At 26.8% G+C, this 19,406-nt stretch overlaps 1 protein-coding gene across 14 annotated transcripts in view; it reads left to right on the top strand.

Annotated features, from left to right (window-relative positions):
* LOC119601672 overlaps positions 1-12,478 on the top strand; it is a 53,693-nt gene extending 41,215 nt beyond the window's left edge. For all 14 annotated transcript variants that reach the window (XM_037952790.1, XM_037952788.1, XM_037952785.1 and 11 more), the window contains exons 3-4: positions 4,509-4,566; positions 10,668-12,478. In XM_037952790.1, the coding sequence (XP_037808718.1) occupies positions 4,509-4,566; positions 10,668-10,816 (207 nt within the window). In that variant the 3' untranslated portion in view covers positions 10,817-12,478. The remainder of the gene's footprint in view (positions 1-4,508; positions 4,567-10,667) is intronic.
* The last annotated feature ends 6,928 nt before the right edge of the window (positions 12,479-19,406 follow it).

The raw sequence follows: 19,406 nt of genomic DNA, 5'->3' as shown, positions 1-19,406 counted from the left end.
AAGAATTTTTACATTCGCTTATATGTAAAATACGTTTGCTGGTGTGTAGCCGTTTAAAGTACGTGCATATATTGCCTCTAGTTTTATTGTTTTTTGTTTCTAACATTTTCCTTATTTTTATTTCTAAAAACTTAAGTAGAATGTTATTTTTATTTTTGTGCTAAAAATGCAATAAATGTGCAAATGACAGGATATGTTTTTGTTAGTGTTTGTATGAATATGTTTTTGTGACACTTTAAGGTAAAGTACTTAATATGGTTGTTGATGATGATTTTCAAACGTTATGTAAAGGTTAAAGGTATCTGCTGTAAATAAATTCAGAGAAATTCTATACCAACACAAAAAATTTTTAAATATAGTTTACTGTTTAAAGATATTTTAAATATGTAAGTTTTCATTTCCCCATATTTTATAGCAATACGTGGGCGTATACTTAATATGTAATGCACTTGTTGAAACTATTATCACTCATACGTATTGTAGCTCTGTTAAACCCAAATTTTGAGTCAAGTACATATTACAATTTCTAAGCTTAGTTTTTGCTTAATACTTTTTTCATTTTACTTAACTTTTTCTAATTTCATCATTAAAATTATTCTTCAGCAAACTTTAAATTAATTAAACTTTTTCAGCTAGCATTTACCAAGTTTATAGTTAACCAACTTTTCCATGCACATTTTTTGTTCATTTACTTCCTTCCGCCAATCAATACAATATATGAGATGAAGAAAAATATGAAAAAAAAAACTAAATAATAACTTCTACGATCATCAGCAGAAAAAAAGTTAAACAAAAATAATATAGAATAGAATGAAACTAATTGACATAGTTATTGACACTTAAGGTTAATGGCAAAAATGAATTCAAAGTTTTTATAACAGGATGCTTAATTGAAAATTGTTTTTTTTTCTGCTTAACTATAGTTTGAAAAATATTTGAAGCGGAAAATTAAGGTGGCAAGAAAGACGAAGTTTGATAAAGTTAGATTTTTGCATTTAGCAGCTATTGTTAAAGTCTTAAATTATAAAAATGAATGATAGGAAATCATAGGCAATTTAATGTTTAAATTCGCAATGAAATTTTTACAGTACAGCTAAAAAATGGTAATTTACATTAATTTTTAGTTTGCATGATAAAAACCTTTCAACAGAAAATGCATAATGTGAATAGCAAATGTATATGTAAGTGAACCCATACACTCACTAACACATATTTTGACAAAATTTAACACCTACACTTCAACAATAAACAGGAAACATTGGTGTCATGTTTGTTCATTTCCAAAGTCTTCTCTTCTATCTCTCTCTCTCTCTTCTACTTGTTTGCATACAATTCAGTTTTGAACTTTATTAAAGTTATTTTCCAAAAAAGGGGTTATCAACTTTAAAAGACATATAATTGGATTTTATTGTTGTTTTTGCTACAAGTATGTTTTTAAACTCTCATGTTGTGTTTTTCAAATGTTTTTACAATTGTGGTTTTTGTAAGTACTTTCTGTGTTCATGGTATACCTATACATGTAAACTATATAAGAGACAACATTAAGATTTTGTGCATTGCGTGTATATTTGTCTGTGTATCGGTGTCTCTGTGTAATGTCATGTAAATTGTAATTCAAATATAACACCTGATTTTTGTGTTGTAGTTGCATTTAGAGACAAGAATTTTATAGTAATTTGTAGATTTGTGTGTTCAAATTTGTGTTAGAAGGTCTGTGTTAATTTATATGTTTTATTGAGGTTAATGGCAAGCAATTTTAATTAATTATACAGATGACTGAGAAATGTTATTTTTAGTGCTAATTCAGGTCAAACTTTTGTGATAATTACTAGTTTGCTAAAGCGAATTTATTTGTGTGTATTTAAGTTTAAACAGTAAATACGTTTTTTTCAGCTCTAAAGAGAAATTTGAGTATTTTTAATTGCTTTGAACAGAAATTTTAAATTTTTATCTATAGTATAAAAGCAATTACAAAATGACACTTTTAAGGCTAAAGTTTTTGTTTAAAGTAGGAGGTGTCTTTTGTTTTTAAAGCAAGTGACTAAAGGTTAACTAAAAGTTGATATATTCCCGCAGAGTTCGAACATTAAAGGTTAAGTTTTATGAAAATCAATTACTTTAACACATATCCTAGAAACTAGCTGAATAGATATTTTTGTTGCATTTGACCTTTAATATATTTTATTGAGTTTTGTAGAATACAAAGGTCTTAAACTTTCCCCTTTTATGTTATACAATATTTTATTTAGATTACTATTGTTGTAATTTCTTAAAATGTAAGCTTGAAATAACTGACTCAGTGACTAATTTCAAGAATAATGTTTGGTTTCTTATTGAATTACATCTTTACAACTATTGGGTATTAATGTTTGTTCAATTCCTAATTAGTGTCATAGTGTTGTAATAGCTTTTATTATGCATATACGACACACAATATAATGCCACAACGCCGATTATGAATTTAAAAATTTATTCTTCTGCGAGTGACCCTTTCTTTACAAATGTGCATATATTTTTTGAAACAAATTCGTTTCGTGCAATATTGGTTTTTCTCTCATTTTAGTGTGATACCTTTTGAATGTGTATGTTTTGAAAAAGTCACTGCAGTCGTAAATAAAAATGATACATATTAGTCCAACCATAACAGCTAAAAGATTTAAGGAATATGCTTTCTTGAGAACTTTTCGTTCTTTGGAACTTTTTGGTTCTTAAAAAGATGCGTTTTGAATTTTCTCCAACATTAAACCTAGAAACATGAAATGAAGCATGACTCTATAAAAGGAGACTTTTTGGTACTTTTTCGTTCTACAAAAGGTACTTTTTGACTTTTTTATAATGAAACATGAAATTTAACATGCAGGGCCTTGATTAGGGGAAAATCTATTAAAGGGGACTTTTTGGTACTTTTTCGTTCTAGAATAGAATAGGGGAAAATCTATTAAAGGGGACTTTTTGGTACTTTTTCGTTCTAGAATAGGTACCGGGCCCTACATGCCCGGTTTAGGTGAGAATCTATAAAAGGGGACTTTTTGGTACTTTTTCGTTCTCAATAGGTAATTTTTGAATTTGTATAATATTGAACCTAGAAACATTAAATTAAGCGTGTATAGCCCGGAGTAAGTGAGAATCTATAAGAAGGCTTTTTGATAATTTTTCCTTCTTCCTAGAAACATAAAATTAAACATTGAAAGTGAGTGAAAATCTGTAGGAAACGCTTTTTGGTACATTTTAGTTCTTTAACTGGTACTTTTTGTTTTGAATGCAATATTGAACCTAGAAACAAGTTATTGTAATTGGTAAAGCTTCAATTACAATTTCTTCATGTAAAATGGCAATTAAAAATGTAATGATTACTTCCCAACCCAGCTTACAACACTTGATTTCAATGAAAATAATGTGTAAATGATTTAAAACTTTACACAATTTTGCAATAAATTTCATATTTATCTAGAATTATTAAATTAAAAATAAACATAATAATCTCTTCTATTTTAGTGCTGTTAAAGTATTGAGTAGTGGGTATCGAGTATCGAGTATTTGCCCTATTTTTTGGGTACTCAATACTAAAAAGTAGTTACTCAATACTTTCAGGCTTGTATATGGATTTAACTTATTTAAATTTAACGGCTATGATGTGAAAAAATACAGCTCTAAAATCTAATATAGACCATATCATTATTAGAAATGCAACTCTTAGCAATATCAAATCAATGTAAAAATAATTTAAACACTGCAATAATAGTTAAAAAGTTACAAATATTTATCGACGCTATCTAAAAAAATAAAATGTCTCAAAAGAGGTGTGATGTCTGGTCTAACTTTACTTAAAAAAAGGAAAAATTCCTCGTTTTTAATTTAAAATAAAACCGTTAAAAGTATCGAGTAGTATTGAGTACCCAAACGAAAAGTATTGAGTAGTATTGAGTAATCAAAAGTAGTAGAATATTACAGCACTATTCTATTTATCCCTTTATCCTAACGCTTAATGAAAATTTTAATAAATTAAATATAAACCAATACTTATTTTGAAATTAAATTTAAAAAGAATTAACTAATAAATTTCCCAAAAAACTATTTACATAGTTATATAAATTACAAAACTTTAATTTCTACATCATTTGAATAATACACATACAAAGAAAGATATTAATGTATTTATATTTAAATAAACTATTTTACAATGAATTATTGTAAACAGCAGTTCGTGTTTATAAATATTCATTATAAATCTATAATATTGTTTGTAAAAGTGTAATTTAAATATAATTATTACTAAATTAATTGAGTTTATTTATTTTTGTGTGTGTTTTAAGCTAAATAAACCTACAAAATTATAGTTATTTTGTTGGTTTTATGATGTTACGTTTTGTGGTTTATGTAATTATTTATTTATAATAGTTTTCATTTACTTAACAGCATATCTAGTGTATCTAGTGTTGTATTGTTTTAATATTAAATTTATTAAAGTGTAATTAATGTGTTATTTTTTAATTTTCATTTATTTACAGAAATATGTAAGCGAACTCTCAATTGTACGAGATTGTGCTACTGAATGTGCTGAAAAAGGTGAGTTAGAAATATTTAAAAATTTTGAAACACTAGAGTAGAAAAGACTCTTATCTAAAGTCTAGTCTGTAGTCTAGTCTGTAGTCTAGTCTATAGTCTAGTCTATAGTCTAGTCTATAATCTAGTCTATAGTCTAGTCTATAGTCTAGTCTATAGTCTAGTCTATAGTCTAGTCTATAGTCTAGTCTATAGTCTAGTCTATAGTCTAGTCTATAGTCTAGTCTATAGTCTAGTTTATAGTCTAGTCTATAGTCTAGTCTAGTCTATAGTCTAGTTATAGTCTAGTCTATAGTCTAGTCTATAGTCTAGTTAGTCTAGTCTAGTCTATAGTCTAGTCTATAGTCTAGTCTATAGTCTAGTCTATAGTCTAGTCTATAGTCTAGTCTATAGTCTAGTCTATAGTCTAGTCTATAGTCTAGTCTATAGTCTAGTCTATAGTCTAGTCTATAGTCTAGTCTATAGTCTAGGCTATAGTCTAGTCTATAGTCTAGTCTATAGTCTAGTCTAGTCTATAGTCTGGTCTATAGTCTAGTCCATAGTCTAGTCCATAGTTTAGTCTATAGTCTGGTCTATAGTCTAGTCTATAGTCTAGTCTATAGTCTAGTCTATAGTCTAGTCTATAGTCTAGTCTATAGTCTAGTCTATAGTCTAGTCTATAGTCTAGTCTATAGTCTAGTCTATAGTCTAGTCTATAGTCTAGTCTATAGTCTAGTCTATAGTCTAGTCTATAGTCTAGTCTATAGTCTAGTCTATAGTCTAGTCTATAGTAGTCTAGTCTATAGTCTAGTCTATAGTCTAGTCTATAGTCTAGTCTAGTCTAGTCTAGTCTATAGTCTAGTCTATAGTCTAGTCTATAGTCTAGTCTATAGTCTAGTCTATAGTCTAGTCTATAGTCTAGTCTATAGTCTAGTCTAGTCTATAGTCTAGTCTATAGTCTAGTCTATAGTCTAGTCTATAGTCTAGTCTATAGTCTAGTCTATAGTCTTGTCTATAGTCTAGTCTATAGTCTAGTCTATAGTCTAGTCTATAGTCTAGTCTATAGTCTAGTCTATAGTCTAGTCTATAGTCTAGTCTATAGTCTAGTCTATAGTCTAGTCTATAGTCTAGTCTATAGTCTAGTCTATAGTCTAGTCTATAGTCTAGTCTATAGTCTAGTCTATAGTCTAGTCTATAGTCTAGTCTATAGTCTAGTCTATAGTCTAGTCTATAGTCTAGTCTATAGTCTAGTCTATAGTCTAGTCTATAGTCTAGTCTATAGTCTAGTCTATAGTCTAGTCTATAGTCTAGTCTATAGTCTAGTCTATAGTCTAGTCTATAGTCTAGTCTATAGTGTAGTCTATAGTTTAGTCTCTAGTCTAGTCTATTGTCTAGTTTGTAGCCCAGTCTATAGTCTACACAGTGGGGCAGAATGGAAATTTTTTGGAAATAAATCTGGCATTTCTAAACGGCTCATCCGATCGGGATAAAATTTGGCGTGAGCGTAGCAAAGGAGTATTCGAGTTTAAGTTTTGAAGATGAACCCTGCAGATGCCCCAGGGACGGCGCTGTGGCGGCTCAAAGTAGGGTACCTACGACATGTAAAATTTTTAAACTCGTGCCATTTTTTTGTTTTTCACCCAAATACAAAGATTTTTATATTTTGTGAAAGCGCTCGACGAGATCTTGAAAAAATATGCTTGGACATACTACTTATCTCTTATAATATCCGAGTTATAGGCATTTAAAAATTTAGTGATACAAAATTTACCATACCTTGGTCCGCCTTTTTTTGAATACCGGGCGTAATTTTGGACCAAATGGACTCAATTTTTTCTTGTTAGTTAGACAACAAAATTTCCAATAATATACAAAAAATTTCAGATCAATATTGTTTACAGATCCAAAAATATACGTTTTTTAATTTAAAAATTCAAAAAATTTTAGATTTTTGCCGTTTTTTTGCCAAAAATGTGTCTTAACTCTTTTATTAATAAAATAAAATTTTTATTAAGAACATATAACAGTTTTATAGTTTTCTAAAAGGTATCTTTACGCAGAACGCTTTGGCGTAAAAAACTTGTCCTATTTTTTGAAAATGTTGCCACCGCGTCCTTCCGAATATGACCTATTTTTTATCAAAACTTCAACTTTGGGCGACATGTTCTAAAATCCCAAAGCTGGGATCAGAAAACTGAAAGCAGTTTTGGAAACCTCAATATGTTTTCTATTTACTCCAAAAGTATTTTCCCAGCCCTGAAAGAAATGTGGACCCTATGGGCAAAAAAGTAAAAAATCCCATTTTTGGGATTTTCATTCCTATTTTTGGGAATTGCGGGATGCCCTTTGACCTTTTCAATTTTTTTTTTGCATATTCTTATTTGAAATGACAAATTTAACAAGCGTTGAAAATTTCATTGAGTTTTGTTCATAAATAAAGATTTTGTCATATATTACATATTTGTTTAATTTCTAAAACTATGATTTATATCAAAATTTTAATAGGATCGCAGATAGCTACAACAATTTAGTCCATATTTATCCTTTAATATCATTTTTTAGTTAGATATGGAAATTCTCGACCCTTTACAAAGAATTTCAAGCCAATATCTCAATTACATTCAAAAATATGTTCATTTAAACCTGTGTCCTTTAATTTCATCTTTTTCATATTTTAGTATTAAGTATGACAGCACATATTTAAATCTTATATTTGCCTATTTTCTATTTGTTTGCTTATCCTTATAATTGAAAGGTCCTATTATGCTTAAATTTTCAAAAATGTATAACTATTTTTTACCTAAATTTTTTCGACAGATCATTTCGTTCTGTTTCGTTTATGATCATGTAGGTAAAAATATACAGGTAATGATAATTTCGATTCATTCACTAATAAGAAATATCAATGACTGAATTACAGGTTATAGTAATATAGTCCTAAATGTTAATAGGTAGACAATTCGTAATTTTTTACTTTGGAATACCTGTATCGGAAATGACAAGAATTGGTATATAAGTAAACTTCTCAGATTTTAAGTACCATATTTAATAAATCTACAATGAAGACTACATTAAAGTACGAAGAGTTGTGTTCCGTTTTATGGAGTATATCTTCAAAAGGGCCAGAAAGAATTGAAGACATTTCAAATTATATAAAAACTACATATAGTAGAAAAGTAGACAAAACAGGCATATCAAAAATTGAAAACTTTTTGATGTAAAAAGTAAGTCTGTGGATGGAAATCAAAAGAAATTTCGATTAAAATTTTGTAGTTGGATGGAAACTACTACGGAAATCTCAACTTACAACACATCAATAGGAGCGCCTTGCAAGTCATACGAAGACTTATGTTCAAGGTAAAAAAAAGAGGGTCACACAAAAACTTTTTTCAATCTCAAATGAGGAAATTGCTGATACATTTAACGAAATGCTGAAAAAGGAAAACCAACATATGGATGTCGTACATATTGCAACTATTCTTCCTAATGCATCACCAAAACGACTTAAGCGAATTGTGGAAAGTATACCAACTCCAACATCATAATCAAATTTTACTGAAGAGGAAGCAATAGCGCTTATGTTGGAACTGGGTCTCAGTCGAAATAAGTACCAAATATTAAGGAAAGCTCTGCATGAAAAAGGACACAATATATTACCATCATACAAGGCGATCCAGGAAAAAAAAAAACAAACTATCCTACTAAATCAACAAAAAATAATGAAGAATTGAAAGAACTGAGAACTGCGGAAAAAAGCAGAATCCAAGAAGAATTTAAAGTTCAGATGGGATTAAACATCGACAAACCACTTTCAAGTTGCGGTAGTACAAATGACGGTAATACGTCGAGAAGGTTTTTTCGTGATTTTGAAATTACTTCAAAAATAACTGGAATCGACAAGGAGTTGCTTCGAAGAGTTAAAACTATTTTAATGGCACTGAATAGTAAACATAAAATTAATGAAAATCGATTTGGGGAATACACATCTGAAATTTCTAAATTACTTGTATCTCTGTATCCATGGAGGGAACTAACACCAACAGTACACAAAGTATTGTGTCATGGTCAAATAATAATTGAATCGAATATTCTTCCACTTGGAGAGTTAACAGAAGAAGCCCAGGAAGCGAGGAATCGAGATTTTAAGCATGTTCAACTATTCAGCTCAAGAAAATGCTCCAGGCAATCACAGAATGAAGATATTTTTAATAGTTTACTTCTATCTTCTGATCCTGTTCTTTCAACTATGCGAAAAAGATGGATTTTTTATGAAACTCTATCATCTCAAAACAAGGAAGATTTAAAGGACTTATATTACCTTCTGGATATGTATACCGATATGACAGATTATTTTATAGAAAATAAGTAGTGTTAGGAATTAACTATATAAGTAGGTTGTAAGAATTAATTGTATTATGTTTAAGATAAACAGTTCAAATAAAAAAAGCTATTATACTAACTGATGATATTGTATTAAATTGTGTTTTATATTTCGGTGGTAGGGAAAGGTAATTTGTGTGGGGTGATTTAGGTGTTGTTGTGCGTGGCTCATAATAAAATTATAATTTTTTTATTTTATATACAATATTATAATAAAATAATTAACTAAATAATTTTTAAAAATTGTCCAAATATTTTATTCAACACCAAATGTATGTTCTGTCATACTTAATACTAAAATATGAAAAAGATGAAATTAAAGGACACAGGTTTAAATGAACATATTTTTGAATGTAATTGAGATATTGGCTTGAAATTTTTTGTAAAGAATTTCCATATCTAACTAAAAAATGATATTAAGGGATAAATATGGACTAAATTGTTGTAGCTATCTGCGATCCTATTAAAATTTTGATATAAATCATAGTTTTAGAAATTAAACAAATATGTAATATATGACAAAATCTTTATTTATGAACAAAACTCAATGAAATTTTCAACGCTTGTTAAATTTGTCATTTCAAATAAGAAAATGCAAAAAAAAAATTGAAAAGGTCAAAGGGCATCCCGCAATTCCCAAAAATAGGAATGAAAATCCCAAAAATGGTATTTTTTACTTTTTTGCCCATAGGGTCCACATTTCTTTCAGGGCTGGGAAAATACTTTTGGAGTAAATAGAAAACATATTGAGGTTTCCAAAACTGCTTTCAGTTTTCTGATCCCAGCTTTGGGATTTTAGAACATGTCGCCCAAAGTTGAAGTTTTGATAAAAAATAGGTCATATTCGGAAGGACGCAGTGGCAACATTTTCAAAAAATAGGACAAGTTTTTTACGCCAAAGCGTTCTGCGTAAAGATACCTTTTAGAAAACTATAAAATTGTTATATGTTCTTAATAAAAATTTTATTTTATTAATAAAAGAGTTAAGACACATTTTTGGCAAAAAAAAACGGCAAAAATCTAAAATTTTTTGAATTTTTAAATTAAAAAACGTATATTTTTGGATCTGTAAACAATATTGATCTGAAATTTTTTGTATATTATTGGAAATTTTGTTGTCTAACTAACAAGAAAAAATTGAGTCCATTTGGTCCAAAATTACGCCCGGTATTCAAAAAAAGGCGGACCAAGGTATGGTAAATTTTGTATCACTAAATTTTTAAATGCCTATAACTCGGATATTATAAGAGATAAGTAGTATGTCCAAGCATATTTTTTCAAGATCTCGTCGAGCGCTTTCACAAAATATAAAAATCTTTGTATTTGGGTGAAAAACAAAAAAATGGCACGAGCCTACTTTGAGCCGCCACAGCGCCGTCCCTGGGGCATCTGCAGGGTTCATCTTCAAAACTTAAACTCGAATACTCCTTTGCTACGCTCACGCCAAAATTTATACCGATCGCATCAGCCGTTTAGAAATGCCAGATTTATTTCCAAAAAATTTCCATTCTGCCCCACTGTGGTCTAGTCTATAGACTATAGTTTGGTCCTGTCTATGTACCAGTCTGTGGTGTAGTTTGTAGTTCTAGCGTAAAATTTGTTTAGTACCTAAAAAGTACTATTTCTATTAATATTTTCCGTTTAGAATAAATTTATATATAAACTACTTTTTAGGTGTGTTCCCCAAAGCGATTAGTTTAAAATTAGCTAAAAATCTCGTTTTGATTTTTTTTGTACATTTTCAGAAATCTGGGAAACTCAAACCTATTGCTGTACCGAAGATGGCTGCAACGGTTCAAACACCATAGAGGCCTCTGCCTACGTTATAATGTTGCCCTTGTTTATTTATATAGTCAATGAAATTATGAATGTAATCAAACAGCAGCGTCGTTAAAATGAAACTTTTTTTTACTTTAATTTATAAAACACGATAAATTTATGTATGTTTTAAACAAACAACTTTTTTTATGTTTAATATTATTTTCTAAATTTGAACTCAAAAACCACAAAAAAATCTACTTTATAAGGGACCTAAAACAAGAAATGTTATTAATTTAAGTTTTAATTTAATTATAACTTTGTTTTCTGTTTGTTTTTTGACTTTTAAGATTTATTTTGAAACAAAAAATTGTTTATAAAAATTTCTTTCAATTTTTAAAACTGAAAAACAAAACAACTTTTTGAACAGTCTTCCCAGCTAAATAAAAAATTCAAGAATGTAATTAAGCAATAGTAAGGCCGTGTTAAACGTGTTAAACAGGCATGCCAGGGTTTAAGATAAAACCAAGAGAAAAACATAACGATAAATAAATTTAGAGAAATTATAATAAAAAAATCATGAACAAAACAAAAATTCTAAAATTTTATTAACAATTTACAACAAGAAAAATAAATAAGTAAATTATATAATTATAAAGTATTTAATGAAAAAAACAAAAATGAAAAAATTGAAACATACATATAAATATTTAATTCAAAAAACATAGAGATTTCAGTCATTACTTTAAACAGTGAGTGTCTAATGTTGTTTGTTGATTTAAAGAATTTTTAATTTCAAAATATTTATTCAAATTTAGTTTTGGATTTTTATAATTTATTAGGATTTAATTTCTGGGTTTAAGATTTAAAAGTTTTAAATTGATTTCAGTTCTAAATTTCAAACTATTTGAAGTTTTTATTTTAGGTCACTCATTGTTTAAAATTGTTATAAAAACAAATTATTAACTACATATTACTTTATATATAAAATCATTTATATTAGAACATCATAATCAAATAATTACTTTACAGACAAATCATTCTGAATTTCAAATTTTCAAGGTTTTATTCAAAAACATAAATGAAAAATCTGAATTAAAAGTTGTTATTTGTTGACACTGGATACATTCCACAGTGAATGTCAAAATCACTCACTAGAAAATGATAGCAAATTAAGGTGTCTGCTTACAACTTTCTGTGATTCAGATAGAGATACTACTGTAAATCACGACTTTAAACATTCTTATTCAAAATGTTTATTTGTGTTGGAATATGACCTTTAACCTTTATTCTATAAAATTCTGTTCAACTTTTATATTACTTAAGTTTTAGTGAATATTTTTGTAAAATTTTAAAATTTCATTTAAAAAATATGCTGCAATATACTGATTCACATAAGTTGTTTAATGGGGTAATTGTGGACTGGTATATTCCGGGTAATATTTAACAATTTTTACTTAATTTATTCAATTAGAAACTTTTTGATTTAAGAGAACCACAAGCTAAAACCATTAAAAACAATTAAAATAAATAAAAAACTAAAAAATGAAAAACTGCTAAATAGATTAAAAAAAAAAATCCAATTAAAAAAGAAACCTTTAAGTAGATTTTCAATTGATAGCAATTAAACGTATTTAAATAAAAAATCTTTAAAAAAAGCAACGAAACTATGTTAAAAAATTAAAAAAATCCAAATGCTACACCCGAAGAAAAAAGTTGATCGTTAACAATAGAAAACTAAAAGAAGAAAAACTTATATATAAAAAAAATCTCAAAGAAGGCAACAAACATATTAAAAAAAAACACATAAATGAAATCATTTTCATCATTTCAATTATCAAAAAGAAAAGTGATTAAAAATTCACCTAAAAACACAAAAAGTTATATATAAATATAAAACAAAAGATATATATTAAAAAGAAAAAATAAAGTGAACAAGACACTGTACATGAAATTCTAAATTTATTAATAAATATTTAAATATTTAAAGAAAAACAAAACTTATAAAAACATTTAATTAAAATTTAGATTTTAGAGATAAAATGTATCAAAAAAAAAAAAAAAAAAACAACCCAAAATAAATTGTATTAGTAACTGAACACAAATACTAAACAAACAAAATATGTTCTAAAATTTTTAAAATAAAAAAATATATAAAATTAATTAAACTTTACTTAGAGCACTTTCGTATTTAAAATTATAAATATTTTATGGTTTTTTTCCTTTTCTTTGTTTTTTTTTTAAATTAATACCAACAAAAAACTATTATTATAACTAAGGCTTTTTAATTAATTAAACCAAATTTATAAAGGGCAGTTTTACAAAAAAAAAATTATAATTAAATAAAAAACCTGCTCCTTATACCAAAAAACAACAACAAAAATAAAGTAGCCAGCAATAACAATTGAAAATTATAAACAAAAAAAAAATATATATATAAAAATCAATCAATTAAAATTTGAAATAATTAAAATTCAATAAATATTAGTTCCTTTTAAATTTTTAAACAAAAACAATACGAAAAAAACAATGAAAAATTACTTAATAAAAATATTATTGTAATCACTTCAAATAAATCACGCTTTCATTACACTGTGCAATAGAGTTTTTGTGTATTTTTAATTTCCTTTTATTATTTAATTTAATTAGGTTTCAGCAATAATATTGTTTGTGTTAAAACACTCTTTAAGAATTTGTCAATAAAATTACATAAAAAAAATTATAAATTCATGTTTTTAATTTTAAAAGATTGTCTATTTAAAAGGGAATCGAGTACAAAACAAACATTTTCGATTAGTTTTCATGGGTTGGATGCTGCCACCTTTTGGGGTTTAAAAAGAAGGTGGATTGTAATGGATTAAAGAAGAAAATAAAGTTTTCCATTTAGCAATATTATTATTATTCTTTGGTATTCCTGTCGTTTCGATATGCTGCAACTTTTTAACCCTCAATATTTTACTAGCGCGTTCTAGTCAAGGTAGGTTTATAGTTTATAGTTGATTTATAAGTTTAATCTTAACTGATTTTAAAACAAAACAAGTAAGAAATTATAGTCGGGCGTGGCCGACCATATAATACCCTACAGCAGTTATAAAAGAGTTGAATTGCATCTTGCCTCAGATATACTTAAGGCATTTACTGTTGAATAAAATTGTGGACATTTAAGTCATATTTTGAAGGGGACTTTTTTTAGCAGCTAGGGTCAAATAAGGCCCTATCATTTTTGCAGCTTTTTGTCCGACTTAAGAGCCTTATCGGGCGGTTCAGTTGTCTGGGGCCTATGTGAAGTAATGGCCCGATGTTAACTATTTTCAATAGACTTCGTCTCTGGTACAATAGATCTTCTATTGTGCCAAATTTCATTGAATTATCTTCAAAATTGCGATCTGTAGTTTGATTACAAGGTTTACAAGCCCCATTTGGGGATTCAGTTGCCGATTCTAAGCCGATTGATATACTTTAATGTGGATATAGGTCCAATATTCTTGTGTGTTACAAACACCAGCATAAACCCAATATACCCTCCCCACTAAAGTGGTGTAGGGTATAAAAAACAAGTGTAAACGTAAAGTCGGCTATGATATCCTACACTAATGAGTTTGATAAAATGGGTTAGTTTTTAATAATAAAGTATTTAATTTGTTTTTAACCTTAATTCCGAAATATGGTATTGATATATTATATATATTAATGTACTGACAATAAAAGAGATTTTCTACAACAGGATTTATATGGGTAAATTTGGGTCGATGTCTGCATTAAAGTTATTTATGCTGAGTTTCATCGTGTTATTAGTCTTTAAAAGTGAATTTTGAGCTTCAAGTCATTTTGTTTGTATGGGGTCAACTGAGGCCCGACCATTGTTTCATCAAATCATCTTGAAAATTGCGACCTGTACCATGCGCACATATAGAGACATATACAGACGGACGGAATTCAACACAGAAAATGATTATTAATTTTAGAATTCAAGATTTTTGTTAGTATTTGTCACCTTCAGAGTTCTGGAGAAGCTTTCGAGAACATACCCATGTAACTAGTGTCAAAAAACTGATACAAACAAAACTCTTCTAACATGCACTTTTTTAAAGTTTTTAATGAAAATGGTTTAACTTCATATAATCACCAGTTTCAGGTAGGTTTTTTTAAATATAAATTTAATAAAAAATATTTTTACTTAATTAAATAAAATGATTTAAAACTCTTTAATCTGTTTAATATGTGTTAAATAATTGAAATATTTTTCTCATTTAATTATAATAAAATTTTATTAACTTTTACTTATTTTATTTATTATTTGCACTATAATAAATATGTGCAAAAAACATCCGACAGCTGTCAATTTTTGTTACTGTGCTGTTTTAACTTTATTTTAATTAATAACATTTAATATAAAATTAATTGGCTATGAAAGCCACAATTTTTTTTTTAACCTACTAAACTTTTTTCAACATTATTAACGTGAGATTCTTTCTTAATACAAACAATTAATAAAAATTCCTGTTTATTTTCATTAAAAATCTATTTTTATTAAAACAATTAATTAATTTTCCAATACAAAATATGCATTAATTTTAATTATATTTAGAAGACAACCACAGACAGCTACTGCATACCATTAACATTCTCAAAGTAAAAAACCCTTTTTTTTTGTTCATTTTAATAAATAAATAAAATAACATGGCATTATTATTAACAACAATAAAAATATTTAAAAAGAAGAACAATATTTATTGCTACTACTTACTACTCATACTAATGTATTAATTATACTTATGTATGTATACAACAAATATTTATTGTGAATAAATTTATACAATAACAACATATATATTTCAGTATGTATTTAATTATTACTATAATGTACACTTTATACACAACATTTATACATACATATATACATACTTGCATACATACATATGTATGTACACAAAAATGCAAGTGCTAGTGTATGCAGGTCTGTAAACAATTTTCTTTTAATTTTCAATTAAAATTTATATAAAAATAAATCCGTTAAAAAGCATATACTACATATAAAAGAAATTAAATTAAAAGCAAATACGAATACTATTAAATTATTAAAAAAAAGCTGTGTTAAATATTTTTTATATAATTATTCCAATTATTCTTATTATTATGGTATGAAGTATGTATTTTTAAATATATAGTTATGATTCCGATTAATATAATTCTTCTTTATGTGTTATTTATTTAATTGATTGACAAAAAAAAAAAAAAAAAACTTAAGAGTAAATTAAAGGCTTTATAAAAATTAAAATATTAATAACAATGCCAATAGAATGACAAGTAAAATAAATCCTTTTAAAGCTAATTTATTATTATACTTATAAATAAATAGTTATAAACCTACAAAAAGGTAACTAAAAGAACAACAACAATTAATAAAACGATCAATCCATATAAATAGCAAACGAACATGTATTATTGTTAAAACTACATAAAAAACATTACAACAAAAACAAAAATAATAGTAAATATGTATTAATAAACAATCAGCCGCAGTTAAAACACAAAAATAAGTTAATTATTGTATTTAAAAGCAAAATAATTAAATAAATAAAAAAATAAACAACAAGTGCAACATATTAAATAAAGACAACAACAATTAAAGAGAAATAATAGTGAAATGTAAACAAAAAACCCAACTACAACACACTCTCTTACACACACCTGCAGAGAGAAAGAGTAAATTAACGGTTAAAAGTAATAATAGAGAACGAAAGAAAATTATTTAAAAATATAATATAATTAATTCTTTAAAAAAAACAAAATATTTTAATTTTAGAAATAAACTTAAATAAAAAAAACAAAAAATATATATTAAATAAACTTTTATTTCCTTAATTAGTAAAGAAAGGTAAGGGAATAAAATTTATGTAAGGTAAGTATAACTGTTTTATAAAGATTTGTTTGTTAAATACTTAAATTAACAATTTGTTAGTACGAGATTGAGAGAATTTATTAGACTATTGACAAACCTGTTCACTACCATATTGACTATGGGCTAATATGGACTAGATTTACTGACCTATTACTAATTTATTGACAAGACAAGAATAGACTAGTCTATTGATTAGTTTTTTGAATATAGTCTATTGACTAGTGTATTTAACAGTCTTTTAAATAGCACAGTGTATGGCGAACAAATATAATCGTATTACTTTACGTGATAAATGACCAAGAAAAAAAGACCCGTGTCTCCTAGTTTGGCCCAAAGTTAAACACTTTTTTATGGGTCCCCAAAGATTTGGAGCCTTGGTGCCATTTTTGCAGGCTCACATCTTGCAAACCGCTCGGAATTTAGATTTACTCTCTGAGGCAAAATTTAACTTCATCCTCTCTAACTTGGGCGTATACTTAATATTTGTAATATCATTAAATCATTAACACTCATACGTACAGTAGTCGTTAATAAAACAAGTGCAATTTCACAATGTAAAACTTTCAACTTGGAATTAAAAAATGAAGATGATGTTTTTTTTTTGCTTTTATATTCTTGTTCTTTATGACAAGGGCTACAACTTTGTCTATTAACTAGCCTATTGACTTGACTTTTGAGTATAATATTGACTAGACTATTGACTAGCATATTGACTAATGTTTTGACACGTTTATTAAATATAATATTCACTAGACAATTGCCTACTCCATCGACTAGAAAATTGAATATACTTACTAGTCTATTATAAGTTTAGTGGCCAGTCTATTGAGAAGTTTATTGATTTGACTTTTGACTAGTCAATTGAGCAAATTTTGGCTATTGACTAGTGTATAGTTCAATCAAACATATACTTTATTTTAACACACATATTAATTTTACTCATTTTCGGTGTTGGAGTATAAGAAAAGTGAAATGCTTTGCAAAATTGGATTAGAAGGTAAAAAATATTTGACTTTAGGAGTGCAACAGAATTTACTCAATTCAAAACCCAAATATGTATGACAAACAAATAAATATACGACAATTAAATATAGTCCGTGACCATATTGCACTGCAAATTAAAATTCATTTAGAAAAACAATATTTTTCATGTGTTATTAGACTAATTCTAACATATGTACACTTCTATAATCTACACAAAGGGAAAATAAGTATAAACGCCTGCTACCAAATTAACACAAAATTTTTCAATAACATCATCACATACAACAACAACATGTAATGTTGACCACGCACCGTTGTCAACTTTGCAACAATTCGTTATCGCAATCTAAATTTTAAGCAAATCCGTTTTCTAAAAGTTAACAAACGCTCGCTATTGACAACGGATTTTGAACTTTTGAACAACGGATGTGCATAAAATTTATATTGCGATTGCTGATTCAATTTGGTACCAGGCGTCTATATTTTTTTCCTCTCTGTGTAATGGATTGATTGATTATTAGTCAAGTTTTAATTTTTTTCTTCAAAATTGAATCAAAGAACAATAAGATGGATTAAAATATTGTATTTTTTTTTAAATTTTTAATTTATATAAATATCATAAAATTCTCTGGGATTTAATATTAATTTATCTACAATAAAAACTCTATTTATTAACTTCAATTATCATTGAAAATGTTTTTAATTCAATAAGTTTCCTTCTGCATACAATTTGTAATAATTGTTTTTATTAAATGTTATTATTAACAAATGATAACGCAAGAACATAAAGTAAGAGTTTTTATTCAGCAATGACGAATCTTATATACCCACCATCAAAATCTTGTCATATATCTACAGTGCCATTTACGGGAACCTGGATATTAATTTCTAAAAACAATTAATTGTTGTTGAATTTCTCTTTCTGCATTAATTTTTAAATGAATTATTGACAATAGAAGATTTTCTGTATGAAAAAGCAGTTATAGACCGATACTTACGATATTGTGGAAATGGACAGACGGACATGGTTACATGGAATCTAATAAGGACTCAGAATATACTTTTGTTGGTTAATGAACAATATTTCTATGTGTTACAAACTTAATGGTACAATTAATCTTTTCTTGAGAATTGGTATAAAAATGAGCGTAAAATAACTGAACAAATATATTATTATGTTAATTATACACAATTTATGGGTAAATATTTAATGTGGAAGTTGTAATTTAAACGTGTATGTATGTAAGTGTTTATGAGTCAATTAAACAGCGAATAATAAATTTGATTTATATTACAAATTGAATAAAATTTAGTGCAGTTTCAAGTTTATAATAATAATTTGTTTGTTTCCCTTATTGCATCAGGTATTTAATAAAACTTTTATAGTATTTTAATGTTTATTTCGAATTTTAAAAATTTATGAATTTTCGATTATATCCTGTTTTTATATTTTATTAATTTTTGATACTTTTACATTAGTTCGTCATGTTTTCAGTCTATAATTTTGAGATACCATTTACTTTTAAATAATTTTATTTTGTTACTTTTATTTACTTAAAACGTAGAAAATAAGAATATATATTATATATTTTGTTTAAATAATTTATGTTAATTTTTGTTCTCTCGAATAATAAGTATTTTGGTATTAAGAGTATTTTATTTTTTATTTCCTTTAGTTCTTTATTATTGTTCGGCTTAATACAAAAAACAGACAAATAAACTGACAGACAGACAATGAGATAGACAACACAATTGTTTTATTTGTCAAAGTGGTTTTGGTTACATCTCTTTTTTTTCTTATTTACAGCATTTGCCGAAGTATTTCGTCTTAAATTTCAAT

The sequence above is a fragment of the Lucilia sericata genome, unplaced genomic scaffold, assembly GCF_015586225.1.
Source record: "Lucilia sericata isolate MDLA Ls3-8-SP2 unplaced genomic scaffold, ASM1558622v1 Contig000185F_arrow, whole genome shotgun sequence".
NCBI classification, from domain to species: domain Eukaryota; kingdom Metazoa; phylum Arthropoda; class Insecta; order Diptera; family Calliphoridae; genus Lucilia; species Lucilia sericata.
The sequence above is the reverse complement of the archived record's forward strand: the minus strand, read 5'-3'. Positions and strand labels throughout refer to the sequence as shown.